The sequence below is a fragment of the Cherax quadricarinatus genome, chromosome 98, assembly GCF_038502225.1.
Source record: "Cherax quadricarinatus isolate ZL_2023a chromosome 98, ASM3850222v1, whole genome shotgun sequence".
NCBI lineage: Eukaryota > Metazoa > Arthropoda > Malacostraca > Decapoda > Parastacidae > Cherax > Cherax quadricarinatus.
In genome coordinates this window covers 8080029-8093765 of record NC_091389.1, presented here as the reverse complement: position 1 = coordinate 8093765, position 13737 = coordinate 8080029, and the positions used below count along the sequence as shown (strand labels likewise).

The following is a 13737-nucleotide window of genomic DNA, read 5'->3' as shown; positions in this document are numbered from 1 at the left end:
CACTTTATGTGTGATTCTTTATCTTTTAACTCCACACCTCTTGTCAAGACCCTCGCATTTACTTCTCTTACAACCCCATCTATAAATATATTAAACAACCACGGTGACATCACACATCCTTGTCTAAGGCCTCCTTTTACTGGGAAATAATCTCCCTCTTTCCTACATACTCTAACTTGAGCCTCACTATCCTTGTAAAAACTCTTCACTGCTTTCAGTAACCTACCTCCTACACCATACACCTGCAACATCTGCCACATTGCTCCCCTATCCACCCTGTTATATGCCTTTTCCAAATCCATAAATGCCACAAAAACCTCTTTAGCCTTATCTAAATACTGTTCACTTATATGTTTCACTGTAAACACCTGGTCCACACACCCCCTACCTTTCCTAAAGCCTCCTTGTTCATCTGCTATCCTATTCTCTGTCTTACTCTTAATTCTTTCAATAATAACTCTACCATACACTTTACCAGGTATACTCAACAGACATATCCCCCTATAATTTTTGCACTCTCTTTTGTCCCCTTTGCCTTTATACAAAGGAACTATGCATGCTCTCTGCCAATCCCTAGGTACCTTACCCTCTTCCATACATTTATTAAATAATTGCACCAACCACTCCAAAACTATATCCTGTTACAAGCGCTAAAAAGAATGGAATAATACAAAATGTATCGTATGAATGCGTGGGGTCGTCCTCACTGGCTGGTAAACAATGGCACACTGGCTGTACATGGAGTGTTGGGGCTGCTCAGGCCATGCGGACACATTCTGGACAAATGACTTATACTGAGTTCAGTGACGTTAACCGAGCCAATATTTTGATGCAAAAACATTACTTACTCCGAATATGACTTATTCTGATGATGACTTAATCCGGGGGTCCACTGTATATGAAACTCCTTGAAGAATCATGAAAGACTGAGTGTCACTCCACTGCTGCACTGTCAGCGGTGGAGTGACACTTGATCATTCACTGCCTTGGCTTTATTTATTTTCACTGTTACACACAAACATGTGTGTCTACCTCTATAATAATAATAATAATTATAATATTTTATTTTAGCATGATACATGTTTGTACAAGTGTGATAATTGGGTGAACATGCCAAAAACCCCTTTATATGCAGAGCATTTCGGGCAAACTTAAGACTAACTTACATTAATAAGGCAATAACAGTGTTGCCATTGTAAATATGGTTATTAGGAGTTACAATGAATATAAGAAAGTTGTTTGTCTCTGTTTATCTGCTTATCTGTCTTTCTGTCTGCCTGTGTGTCTGTATTCCTGTTTCTCTGTTTGCATCTCTCTCTTTCTGTCTGAGAAAGAGAGCCGCTCATGAACCAACAGGTATTACACACGATGCAGATTATTCACTTCTGATTCCTGAATAAGTGAAAATGCCATTAATGCTTATTATGTCTTATATCTACAAGCACAGGACAGCACTTCGTCTGGATTTTTTTAGGGTTATCCTAGGTAATTTACACTATGTATAATTGTATTTATGTGTACCTGTGAGACAGAGATAGACAGAGACTTAGATATAGTCAGACAGACAAATGGAGATAAAGACAGCCAAAGTCAATCAGCCACCCACCCATCCACCCAGCCAGCCAACGGCCAGCCAGCCAACCGGCTTGCCAAACACGTATTACACATTCCCGAATTGTTTCTTTTTACTTAGGGCATGGGTTATAGGACATTCTGGCAGGATGACACTACCAGTGGTATCAAAATTGAAAGGATGCTTCACAAATGTTCCACATGGGTTATTATCGAGGTTTTTGATATTTCCTCGACCACTTGTGGCCACATCCAACTCACAGCCACTAAACTTTGGGTCAACATCACTTTCCTCTTGAAAGGGGAGTGTTAATACATGACATCAGTGAATCCCTGGTGTTTGCCACACTGTTTGCTCTAGCCGGTGCTCAAATGAACTGGTGCTCCCACAAGGTACCAAGTGGTCCAAGATTTTTTTAACCCTTTGACTGTTTTGGTCATATATATACGTCTTACGAGCCAGTGTTTTGGAAGCATATATGTATACTGAATAATTCTAGTGGCTTCAAATCAAGCAGGAGAAAGCTGGTAGGCCCACATTTGAGAGAATGGGTCTGTGTGGTCAATGTGCACCACATAAAAATCCTGCAGCACGCTGTGCATAATGAGAAAAAAACAACGACGTTTTTTTTGGATTAAAACGCCCACTTTGAGGCGTATTTTCGTATAGCATTTATCGTTGTATTCTCGTTTACATGGTTTCACGTGATAAAATGTAAAACATATTACAGAAATAGAGATGATTTTGATTAGATTCTCGATGAAAATGACCTTGAAATTGAGCTCAAATTAGCGGAAATGTTTGATTTTTACCAATGTTCAGGAGTAAACAAATCACACCACACGTCCAATACATGTCAACTAGGGAGTCTAATATTCTTTCACTAGTGCACTGATATTATTTATACCATTTTTACAATAATGCAGTAGTCTCCATAACAGTAAATTTTGTATTTTTGTATGAATAAAAAATCAAAATAGAAAGCAATAGTAATATAAGAGGGGCCTAAAGACATGACTAATGAACAGAGGATATGTTATTTTAGTGCCAAGAATGTCTACATTGTTTATTCTGGACCCTATTTTGAAATTGGCATCTTTTTTAATTTGTGTGAAATTGGCCAAATTGCCAATTTCTGACCACTTTATTGGGTAGTTCCAATCAGTAAATGGGCAGTTTCTTGTACTCAACTGATAGAAAAAATGGACTTCTAAAGAAATAGCTATGAGTTTGGTCAACTGGCACAACGGAATTGGCCAAAAACAGGGCTCAAAGTCAGCGAAATCGCCAATGTGTATATGTCGCTGAGACCGCTAACTTTGCGGGAGCGCAATTCCATGAGTTTTCGACCAAATTTCGTACTTTTGGTGTCATTACCATCGGGAAAAGATTCTCTATCATTTCATAAGAAAATATAATTTTTTTTTTCCAAAAATTTTGCGACACAAAATGACAGTTTCAGAAAGGGGCTTGCGACAGTCAGGGTTGAGAGGCCCTCTCCTAAACCGTTCTCAGGGTAGAAAAAAAAAAAAACAAAAAAAAAATTCTTATGAAATGATAGAGAATCTTTTCCCGGTCATAATGACACCAAAAGTATGAAGTCTGATGGAAAACTTACGGAATTATGCTCTCGCGAATTTAGCGGTCTTGACGATGTTTACGCATCAGCGATTTTGCCCACTTTGAGCCCTATTTTTGGCCAATTCCAGTGTACTAGTTGACTAAAATCATATCTATTTCGCTAGATCTCCATTTGTTCTATCGAATGAGTACAAGAAACCACCCATTTACCTATTTCAACTATCCAATAAAGTGGTTAGAAATTGACAATTTTGCCAATTTCACACAAATTTCAGAAGATGCCAATTTCCAAATAGGGTCCAGAACAAACAAGAAAGACATTCCTGGCACTAAAATAACATTTTCTCTGTTCATTAGTCACATCCCCAGGCCCCTCTTACATCTCTTTTGCTTTCCACTATGAATTTTTATTCTCACAAAAAATAGAAGATTTACTGTTATGCAGACTACTACATTAGTGTAGAAATGGTATAAATAATATCAGTGCACTTGTGAAAGAATATTAGATTCACCAGTTGATGTGTATTGGACACTTGGCATGATTTATTTACTTTTGAACTTTGGTTAAAATTAAACATTTCTGCTACTTTGAGCTCAATTTCAAGGTACTTTTCATAGTAAAACCAATCAAAATCATCTCAATTTCCGTAATATGTCTTCCATTCTATAAAATGAGACCAGGAAAACTAGAATACAACCATAAATACCATACAAAAACACAGTGCAAACTTGCGGTTTTAAACCAAAAACATGGTCGGAATTTTTTTTTTCTCATCATGCACTGTGTGCTGCAGGATTTTTTTTATACTGCACACACTGACCACATAGACCCATTCATTCATATGTAGGCCTACCAGCTTTCTCTTGCTAGATTTGAAGGTGCTAGAATTTAAGCGTGCTAGTACGTCAATAACCCTGGTGCGTAAGCCGTACTAATACATCGGAAACTCTGAAAGGGTTAATAAAACTAGAAATACAGGTCTCCCTCAACATTTGCGAGGGTTAGGGGATCAAGATCCTCACAAATATTGAAAAATCGTAATTTTGTTTTTTGTTTTTAACAAGTCGGCCGTCTCAAAAAGAAAGAAAATCCCCAAAAAGAAAATACTTTCATCATCATTCAACACTTTCACCACACTCACACATAATTACTGTTTTTGCAGAGGTGCTCAGAACACAACATTTTAGAAGCATATACATATAAATGTACACAACATATCCCTCCAAACTGTCAATATCCCGAAACCCCTCCTTTAGAGTGCAGGCATTGTACTTCCCATTTCCAGGACTCAAGTCCGGCTATATAAAAATAACCGGTTTCCCTGAATCCCTTCACTAAATATTACCCTGCTCTCACTCCAACAGCTCATCAGGTCCCAAATACCATTCGTCTCCATTCACTCCTATCGAACACGCTCATGCATGCCTGCTGGATGTCCAAGCCCCTCGCCCACAAAACCTCCCTTACCCCTTCCTTCCAACCTTTTCGAGGACGACCCCTACCCCGCCTTCCTTTCCCTACAGATTTAAATGCTCTCCATGTCATTCTACTTTGATCCATTCTCTCTAAATGACCAAACCACCTCAACAACCCCTCTGACTAATACTTTTATTAACTCCACACCTTCTCCTAATTTCCACACTCCGAATTTTCTGCATAATATTTACACCACACATTGCCCTTAGACAGGACATCTCCACTGCCTCCAACCACCTCCTCGCTGCTGCATACACAACCCAAGCTTCACACCCATAAAAGTGTGCTGGTACTACTATACTTTCATACATTCCCTTCTTTGCCTCCACAGATAATATTTTTTGTCTCCACATATACCTCAATGCACCACTCACCTTTTTTCCCTCATCAATTCTATGATTAACCTCATCCTTCATAAATCCATCCGCCGACACGTCAACTCCCAAGTATCTGAAACATTCACTTCTTCCATACTCCTCCTCCCCAATTTGATATCCATTTTTTCTTTATCTAAATCATTTGATACCCTCATCACCTTACTCTTTTCTATGTTCACTTTCAACTTTCTACCTTTACACACACTCCCAAACTCATCCACTAACCTTTGCAATTTTTCTTTAGAATCTCCCATAAGCACAGTATCATCAGCAAAAAGCAACTGTGTCAATTCCCATTTTGTATTTGATTCTGCATAATTTAATCCCACCCCTCTCCCAAACACCCAATATATTGTAGAGAAATATAAAATAATGCTTCCTTAATGATAAAGGCCAGTCAGCGATAGCGTAGCATTAACAGTGTAGCAAGTTAAGTGATTAATCGATAGAAAAAGGACAGCACGAACCTAACTCCTCCAGTGTTGTTTGAGTTATATAGGGCGACTGACAACACCGCTGTCTCTACTGCCTCTGCTGCTGCCTTCACCACCACTATGTAAGGCTTATGCTCTCAGTGGCCCTTATGCACCCAACAACAACACAGCAACGCTTGTGATATACTTAATGATGTATTTCATTCATTCTAGAGTATGTGTCATGTTTCTATGTTATTAATATTGTTTATTATGTCATATTAGATGAATTGTGATAGATAAGTAAGCTGTAGAGTTGATATTAGTCTCATATTGAAGGACTATCTTGTCCTATCTCCAAACAAACTGCCACTGCCACAATTCCTAACATATGCAATGACATGTTTTAAATGTGATTGGGCGGCTGGGAATTCGCGAATGTTTGAAGCCTGCTAAAGTGGAAACCACAAATGTTGAGGGAGACCTGTATAGTTATAAATAATGCTTACACAGAGTATATAAGAGGGCAGAAAAACCACAATAAAAGACTTACGGGGGAGGGGAGCAAGTGTTCTTGTGGTAGTACCAGTCGTTCATCTGGCACTTCTCGCTGCAATACAAAGCCTTACACACTGAACATCTGAACTTGCCCAAGGTGCCACACGACACACAGGGATATGGCTGCTCCCACAACTTGGCCGCACAAACACTGCATGTCTTCCCAACACACTGAAATCATCAAAATATATACCTGTTAACACTTTAATTCCACACATTACACAGTTTTTAGAAAAATAGATGACATTGACTAGTACACATGGAAATTTGAAGGTTATTCAGAGTATGTCAGGCAAGCAGCAACCTAACATGCAATACTATTACTACGTACTATTATGGACTTCTATTACTACTGCCTTGCTTCATTCCACTTTCTGTCTCTTATGCCACTTCCACTACTCCCCCTACCTACTAATATTACTACTACCAAGATTACCTCCACCACTACTGTCTCCACTTCCTTCTTTCCTCTTCTTCTCCTTGTCCTGTCTCTCCCCTCCCCTCCTATATGTACCGGCAGCTGTCTTTTGCAAGCCACCGCCACAACATGCTTTCAAATTGTCGATGTGATTAGTTAATGGTTCAAGTCAGACCAAAATATCGTAAGCTTCTATGTGCAGGTTGTTAGGTTATACAAGTTTTATTTCTTTATGTATTACAAACAACGTAGGTCACACTACACAGGTATGTATATGTACAGTGGTACCCTGAGTTTCGTACAGCTCCCAACTCAAACAATTATGTAAGTATATTTTTGTAAGTCCTAGGTAGTAGGTTGGTAGACAGCAACCACCCAGGGAGGTACTACCGTCCTGCCAAGTGAGTGTAAAACGAAAGCCTGTAATTGTTTTACATGATGGTAAGATTGCTGGTGTCTTTTGTCTGTCTCATAGACATGCAAGATTTCAGGTATGTCTTGCTACTTCTACTTACACTTAGGTCACACTACACATACATGTACAAGCATATATATACACAACCCTCTGAGTTTTCTTCTATTTTCTTTCTAGTTCTTGTTTATTTCCTCTTATCTCCATGGGGAAGTGGAACAGAATTCTTCCTCCGTAAGTCATGTGTGTTTTAAGAGGTAACCAAAATGCCAGGAGCAAGGGGCTAGTAACCCCTTCTCCTGTATATATTACTAAATGTAAAAGGAGAAACTTTCGTGTTTTCCTTTTGGGCCACCCTGCCTCGGTGGGATACAGCCGGTGTATTGAAAGAAAGAAAGAAGATTTTTGTGAGTGCTTTTGTAAGTGTATTTTTGGGGGTCTGAAATGGACTAATCTAATTTACATTATTCCTTATGGGAACAAATTCGTTCGGTAATGGCACTCGAACAGCCTTCTGGAATGAATTAAGTTCGTAACTCGAGGTACCACTATATATACACCCAAGTTTATTCTATTTTCATAATATTTCTTGTTCTTATTTCCTTTCATCTCCAACAAACAACCAATATGACAACATATGTATTTTCAAATATACAGGATCTAAAGCCATCAACACAACAAAATAGCTTTCATCAGTGGATTCATCACACAGTCAAATGCAATGTTTGTGGCTTTCACAGACACCCACAGAAAAGATCACTTTGACAACTAAATATGGATACCAAGCTACAACTTATTCACAAGCAACAGAAAGAATAGGCAACAACAGGAGTTGGACTTTATGTCACAGAGTCCATCATCTGCTCAGAATTTCTCCTCAGCCTCTGGAGTTTACCTGGAGAGAGTTACGGGGGTCAATGCCCCCGCGGCTCGGTCTGTGACTAGGCCTCATGGTGGATCAGAGCCTGATCAACCAGGATGTTACTGCTGGCTGCACAATATCCAACGTACAAGCCACAGCCCGGCTGGTCAGGTCCCAACTTCAGGTGCTTGTCCAGTGCCAGCTTGAAGACTGCCAGGGGACTATTGGTAATCCCCCTTATGTATGCTGGGAGGCAGTTGAACAGTCTTGGGCCCCTGACACTTATTGTATTGTCTCTTAGCATGCTAGTGACACCCCTGCTTTTCATTGGGGGATGTTACATCGTCTGCCAAGTCTTTTGCTTTCATAGCGAGTGATTTTCGTGTGCAAGTTCGGTACTAGTCCCGCTGGGATTTTCCAGGTGTGGAACTCTATCAAAAGCCTTACCAAAGTCCACATACACTATCACATTCATTACCATGATCTACCCCCTCAAACACCTTAGTAAAAAAAAAGTTAGTAAATTCGTAAGACAGGAACGCCCGTTTGTAAAACCGTGCTGATATTCATTAATCAAGATAAAGAAACATTAAAGGTGCTCAAAAGGGCCAGTCTATCTGGAACACGAAACAAAGAATTGGTTAACGAAGCAGAAAATATTGAACTTGAGCTAAGGAATAATATAGGAGCCCTGGAACACACAAAGTTCTTTAAGCAATAAATAAAACTGAAAGAAAGCCAAAATATTTCTTTTCTTATGCAAAACCTACGGCAAAAACCACACTCAGTATCGAGCCCCTGATCAAATAAGACTTATACAACCACAAAGAAATACTGAAGTTCCAATATGACTCGGCATATAGTAAGCCATTAATCAGACTAAGAGTTGATAATATAAATGATTTTTTTTATGCTCATGACTCAAATTTTCCTAATTCCAGAATTTCTGATATAACCCAAACACTACAGAACTTCGAAAAATCAGCTTATGACATGCCCTTGCAGCCTGTCACATGCCCAGATTCTTGGAACTCCGTGTTTACCAAGAACTCCAAGAAACCCATCACATGCCTTCAGCATTTTATGGAGAGGGAGCACGGACACACGAGTCATCCCACACTCACTAAAAAAAAAAAAAGAAAAAACAAAAAAAAAAAAAAAAAAGAAAAAAAAAAAAAAAAAAACAGCCCCACTCTACAAAGGTGGGAGTAAAGAAATTGGAAAAAATTACAGTCCACTAGCACTACCATTCCACATCATAAAAATCTTTGAAAGAGTTCTAAGAAGCAAAACTGCCAATCACTTGGACTCTCAACAATTGCACAACCCAGGGCAGCACGGGTTTAGAGCAGGTCACTCCTGCCTCTCACAACTACTGGGCCACTATGACATGGTTTTGAATGCAGTTGAGGACAAACAGAATGCAGATGTAGCATACACAGACTTTGTGAAAGCTTTCGACAAGTGCGACCACGGTGTAATAGTATTTAAAATGCATGATAAAGGAATAACATGCTCCATAACCTGTACCAACAGAGTTTGAATTAATCTTAGTCTGCCCGAAATGCCTAGTCATGCTAGGCATGATAGTGGCCCTCTATGTAATTAGTATTTTAAAATTTGTAAACCACACATTGTAACCATCATTCTATAATATGTAAACCCAGCATTGTAATATTTATGGAGAATAAACCTGATTGATTGAACATATGAAGTGGGTAGATTGATCTATAATTTCCTAACAAATTGAACATCATGAGTAATAGTAATAGTAAAAGTCGGTGAAAGCTGTCCCACAAGGTACAGTACTTGCTCCCTTCCTGTTCCTCATCCTCATGTTTGCCACAGCACCATGTCCTCCTTTGTTGATACCAGAATTTGCATAACAAGTGTCATCCATCAAGGACACTGCAAATCTCCAAGCAGACATTAACCAAGTCTTTAAATGGCACTCAAACAATATGAAGTTCAATGAGGACAAATTTCAATTAGAGTCGAACCCCAGTCTTTGAACTTAATTGGTTCCTAGGTGGTGTTTGACTTGTAAAAAGTTTGATGTTTAAAATGGTATTTCCCAGGCTTTAATCATCAGTCTCACACACAGGAGGATGTTGAACTAACTCTTTCAAAAGTCTCTGAGAGTTAGGTCATTGTCAAAGGTAATCTGAAAGCACTTTTCAAACGGGACTTTTCTGTAAAGTTTTATACGACTGAATTTTAAACAAGTCAGTGCGTTCGTACTTCAGAAAAAATTCAAAGACAAGTCAATATTTTCTGAACAAAATTGTTCGGATTCTACTTGAGGTCAGGTGTGTTCAAACACCAAGGTTCCACTGTACTCCATTATGGAAAACTAGGGGAAATAAAAAACTAGATCGGAATGTAAAACAAATTTCAAACACACAATACAGTGGACCCCTGCATAACGATCACCTCCGAATGCGACCAATTATGTAAGTGTATTTATGTAAGTGCGTTTGTACGTGTATGTTTGGGGGTCTGAAATGGACTAATCTACTTCACAATATTCCTTATGGGAACAAATTCGGTCAGTACTGGCACCTGAACATACTTCTGGAGTGAAAAAATATCGTTAACCGGGGGTCCACTGTACATCCATATCCCACCTCATGTCAATAACTGGTTCTAAGAGCCATGACATACCCCAATTTTTGATGTAAATTGGACATGCCTAAAAAATGCCTTAACCCTTTGACTGTTTCGGTTGTATATATACGTCTTACGAGGTACCGTGTTTGACGTATATATACTTAAATTCTAGCGGCTTCAAATCAAGCAGGAGAAAGCTGGTAGGCCCACATGTGAGAGAATGGGTGTGTGGTCAGTGTGCACCATATAAAAAAAAATCCTGGAGTACGCAGTGCATAATGAGGAAAAAAAAAAACTATTGTTTTTTTTAATTAAAATGCCGACTTTGTGGTCTATTTTCGTATAGTATTTATGGTTGTATTCTCGTTTTCTTGGTCTCATTTGATAGAATGGAAAACATATTATAGAAATAGAGGTGATTTTGATTAATTTTACTATAAAAAGAACCTAGAAATGGAGCACAAAGTAGGGGAAATGTTTGATTTTTGATGATGTTCAAAAGTAAACAAATGATGTCATTGTCCAATAAATGTCCAACTAGCCATTCTAATATGCAGTCATGAATGGGTTGATGTTATTTATACAATTATTACAGTATTGCAGTAGTCTGCATAACAGTAAATCTTCTATTTTTTGTTTGAATAAAAATTCAAAATAGAAAGCAAGAGTAATATCAGAGGGGCCTGGAGACATGACTGATGAACAAAGAAAATGTTATTTTAGAGCCAGGAATGTCTGCATTGTTCATTCTGGACCTTATTTTGAAATTATCATATTTTTTAGTTTTTGTGAAATTGGCCAAATTGCAAATTTCTGACCACGTTATTGGGTAGTTGAAATTGGTAAATGGGCAGTTTCTTGTACTCAATCAATAGAAAAAATGGAGTTCTAAAGAAATAGCTATGAGTTTGGTCGACTGGAACAATGGAATTAGCCGAAAATAGGGCTCAAAGTGGGCAAAATCGCCGATTTGTAAATATCGCCAAGGTCGCTAACTTCGTGAGAGCGTAATTCCGTCAGTTTTCCATCAAATTTCATTTTTTTTTTTTTGGTGTCATTACAATCGAGGAAAGATTCTCTATCATTTCATATGAAAAAAAAAAATTATTTTAGAAATTTTGCGACACCAGGAGACACCTCAGGATTGGGGGTTGCGACAGTCAAGGGGTTAAAATGACAACAATCATCATAAAACTAATGTAAATAACTCGCAAAAGAATACAACTACAGTAATGCTAAACCTTAAAGAAAACTAAGAACACATTTTAGTCATATTTTTTTTAAGAATAATTAACACAATTAACCCTTTGGGGGTCGCCAGGCTCTCTCTGAGACTTGTTCTCAGGGTCGCAAAAAAAAAAAAAAAAAAAAAAAAAAAAAAAAAAAAAAAAAAAAAAAAAAAAAAAAAAAAAAAAAAAAAAAAAAAAAAAAAAAAAAAAAAAAAAAAAAAAAAAAAAATTATGAAAAGATAGAGATCTTTTCCCAATCATAATGACACCAAAAGTATGAAATTAGATGTAAAACTTCTGGAATTATGCTCTCACAAAGTTAGCGGTCTCGACGATGTTTACGCATCGGCGATTTTGCCCACTTTGAGCCCTATTTTTGGCCAATTCCAGTGTACTAGTCGACAAAAATCATAACTATTTTGCTAGAACTCCATTTTTTCTATTGAATGAGTACAAGAAACCACCCATTTACCAATTTCAGCTATCCAATACAGTGGTCAAAATTTAGCAATTTTGCCAATTTCACACAAATTTCAAAAGATGCCAATTTCCGAATAGGGTCCAGAATAAACAAGAAAGACATTCCTGGCACTAAAATAACAAGTTCTCTGTTCGTTAGTCACATCCCCAGGCCCCTCTTATATTTCTTTGACTTTCCACTTTGAATTTTTATTCTTACAAAAAATAGAAGATTTACTGTTATGCAGACTACTGCATTAGTGTAGAAATGGTATGAATAATATCAGCGCACTTGTGAAAGAATATTAGACTCCCCAGTTGACGTGTATTGGACGCATGGCATGATTTATTTACTTTTGAACTTTGGTAAAAATCGAACATTTCTGCTACTTTGAGCTCATTTTCAAGGTACTTTTCATTCTACAGCCAGTCAATATCATCTCAATTTCTGTAATATGTCTTCCATTCTATAAAATGAGACCAAGAAAACTAGAATACAATAATAAATACCATACAGAAATACAGTGCATAGTCGCTGTTTTAATAAAAAAACATGGTCGGAGTTTTTTTTCTCATTACGCACTGTGTGCTGCAGGATTTTTTTAATACTGCACACACTGACCACATAGACCCATTCTTTCATATGTAGGCCTACCAGCTTTTTCTCACTAGATTTGAGGGCGCTAGAATTTAGGCGTACTAGTACGTCAAAAACCCTGGGGCATAAGCCGTACTAGTATGGCTGAAACCCCCAAAGGGTTAAAAAAATTATGATGTAGGTGACGTAGCCGAGCAATGTAAAGTCGGACGTAATAACATTTGCTGAACTGAAGTTTGCAAAAGTAGCGACAAGGCGAGTTTGACACTGGCTGAAATGACAAACCAGAGTATGACTAAGAGTGAAACAATAATGTTGTACAACTATGTATCATGTTCAAATAGAAAAAAAAATAAAAATAAAACAAGGACCCGGGTGATAATGTCAGAGGATCTCACTCTCAAAGATCACAACAACATCTCTACCACATCTGCTAGAAAAACGATAGGATGGATAATGAGAACCTTCAAAACTAGGGATGCCAAGCCCATGATGGTGCTCTTCAAATCACTTGTTCTCTATAGTACTGTACACTAATGGCCACTCTCAAGGTAGGTAAAATTGCGCATCTGGAGAATATACAGAGAACCTTCGCTGCAACTCAATTACTAGAAACAACTGAAGTCCCTTGATCTGTATGTACTCCCTGGAATACAGATGAGAAAAATGGATCATAATTTACACCAGGAAAATCCTAGAGGGACTAGGCACAAATCTGCACACGGAAATCACTTCATATGAAAGCAAAAGACTTGGAAGGTGGTTCAACATCCACAAGTGAAAAGCAGGACCACCGTGAGTACGCTAAGAGACAACACAATAAGTGTCAGGCGCCTAAGACTGCTCAACTGCCTCCCAGCATGCATAAATGGGATTACTAATAGACCCCTGGCTGTCTTAAAGACCCACTGGTTGTCTTCAAGAGGGAGCTGGACAGCCCAGCAAGTCAGTACCTGACCTGCCAGGCTGTGGTTTGAACGTTGGTTTGCATACGGTCAGCAGTAACAACCTGGCTGATCAGGTCCTGATCCACCGCAAGGCCTGGTCATGGACTGGGCCACAGGTGTGTTGACCCCCACAACAACCTCCAGGTAGACTGCAGGTGTGTCTACACACGTGTGTCACGCAATGCATTTCAAGCAAACTAATCCTAATACTTAAAGACTACTT

At 38.4% G+C, this 13737-nt stretch overlaps 1 protein-coding gene across 2 annotated transcripts in view; it reads right to left on the bottom strand.

The window, feature by feature from the left end:
• The window catches only part of LOC128702495 (protein tudor-like), a 122221-nt gene that overhangs the window by 46039 nt on the left and 62445 nt on the right, over positions 1–13737 (bottom strand). For both annotated transcript variants that reach the window (XR_011394762.1, XM_070105294.1), the window contains exon 7: positions 5975–6150. Coding sequence is in view for 1 of the 2 variants with exons in the window: in XM_070105294.1 (XP_069961395.1) it covers positions 5975–6150 (176 nt within the window). In the remaining variant the exon portion in view is untranslated. The remainder of the gene's footprint in view (positions 1–5974; positions 6151–13737) is intronic.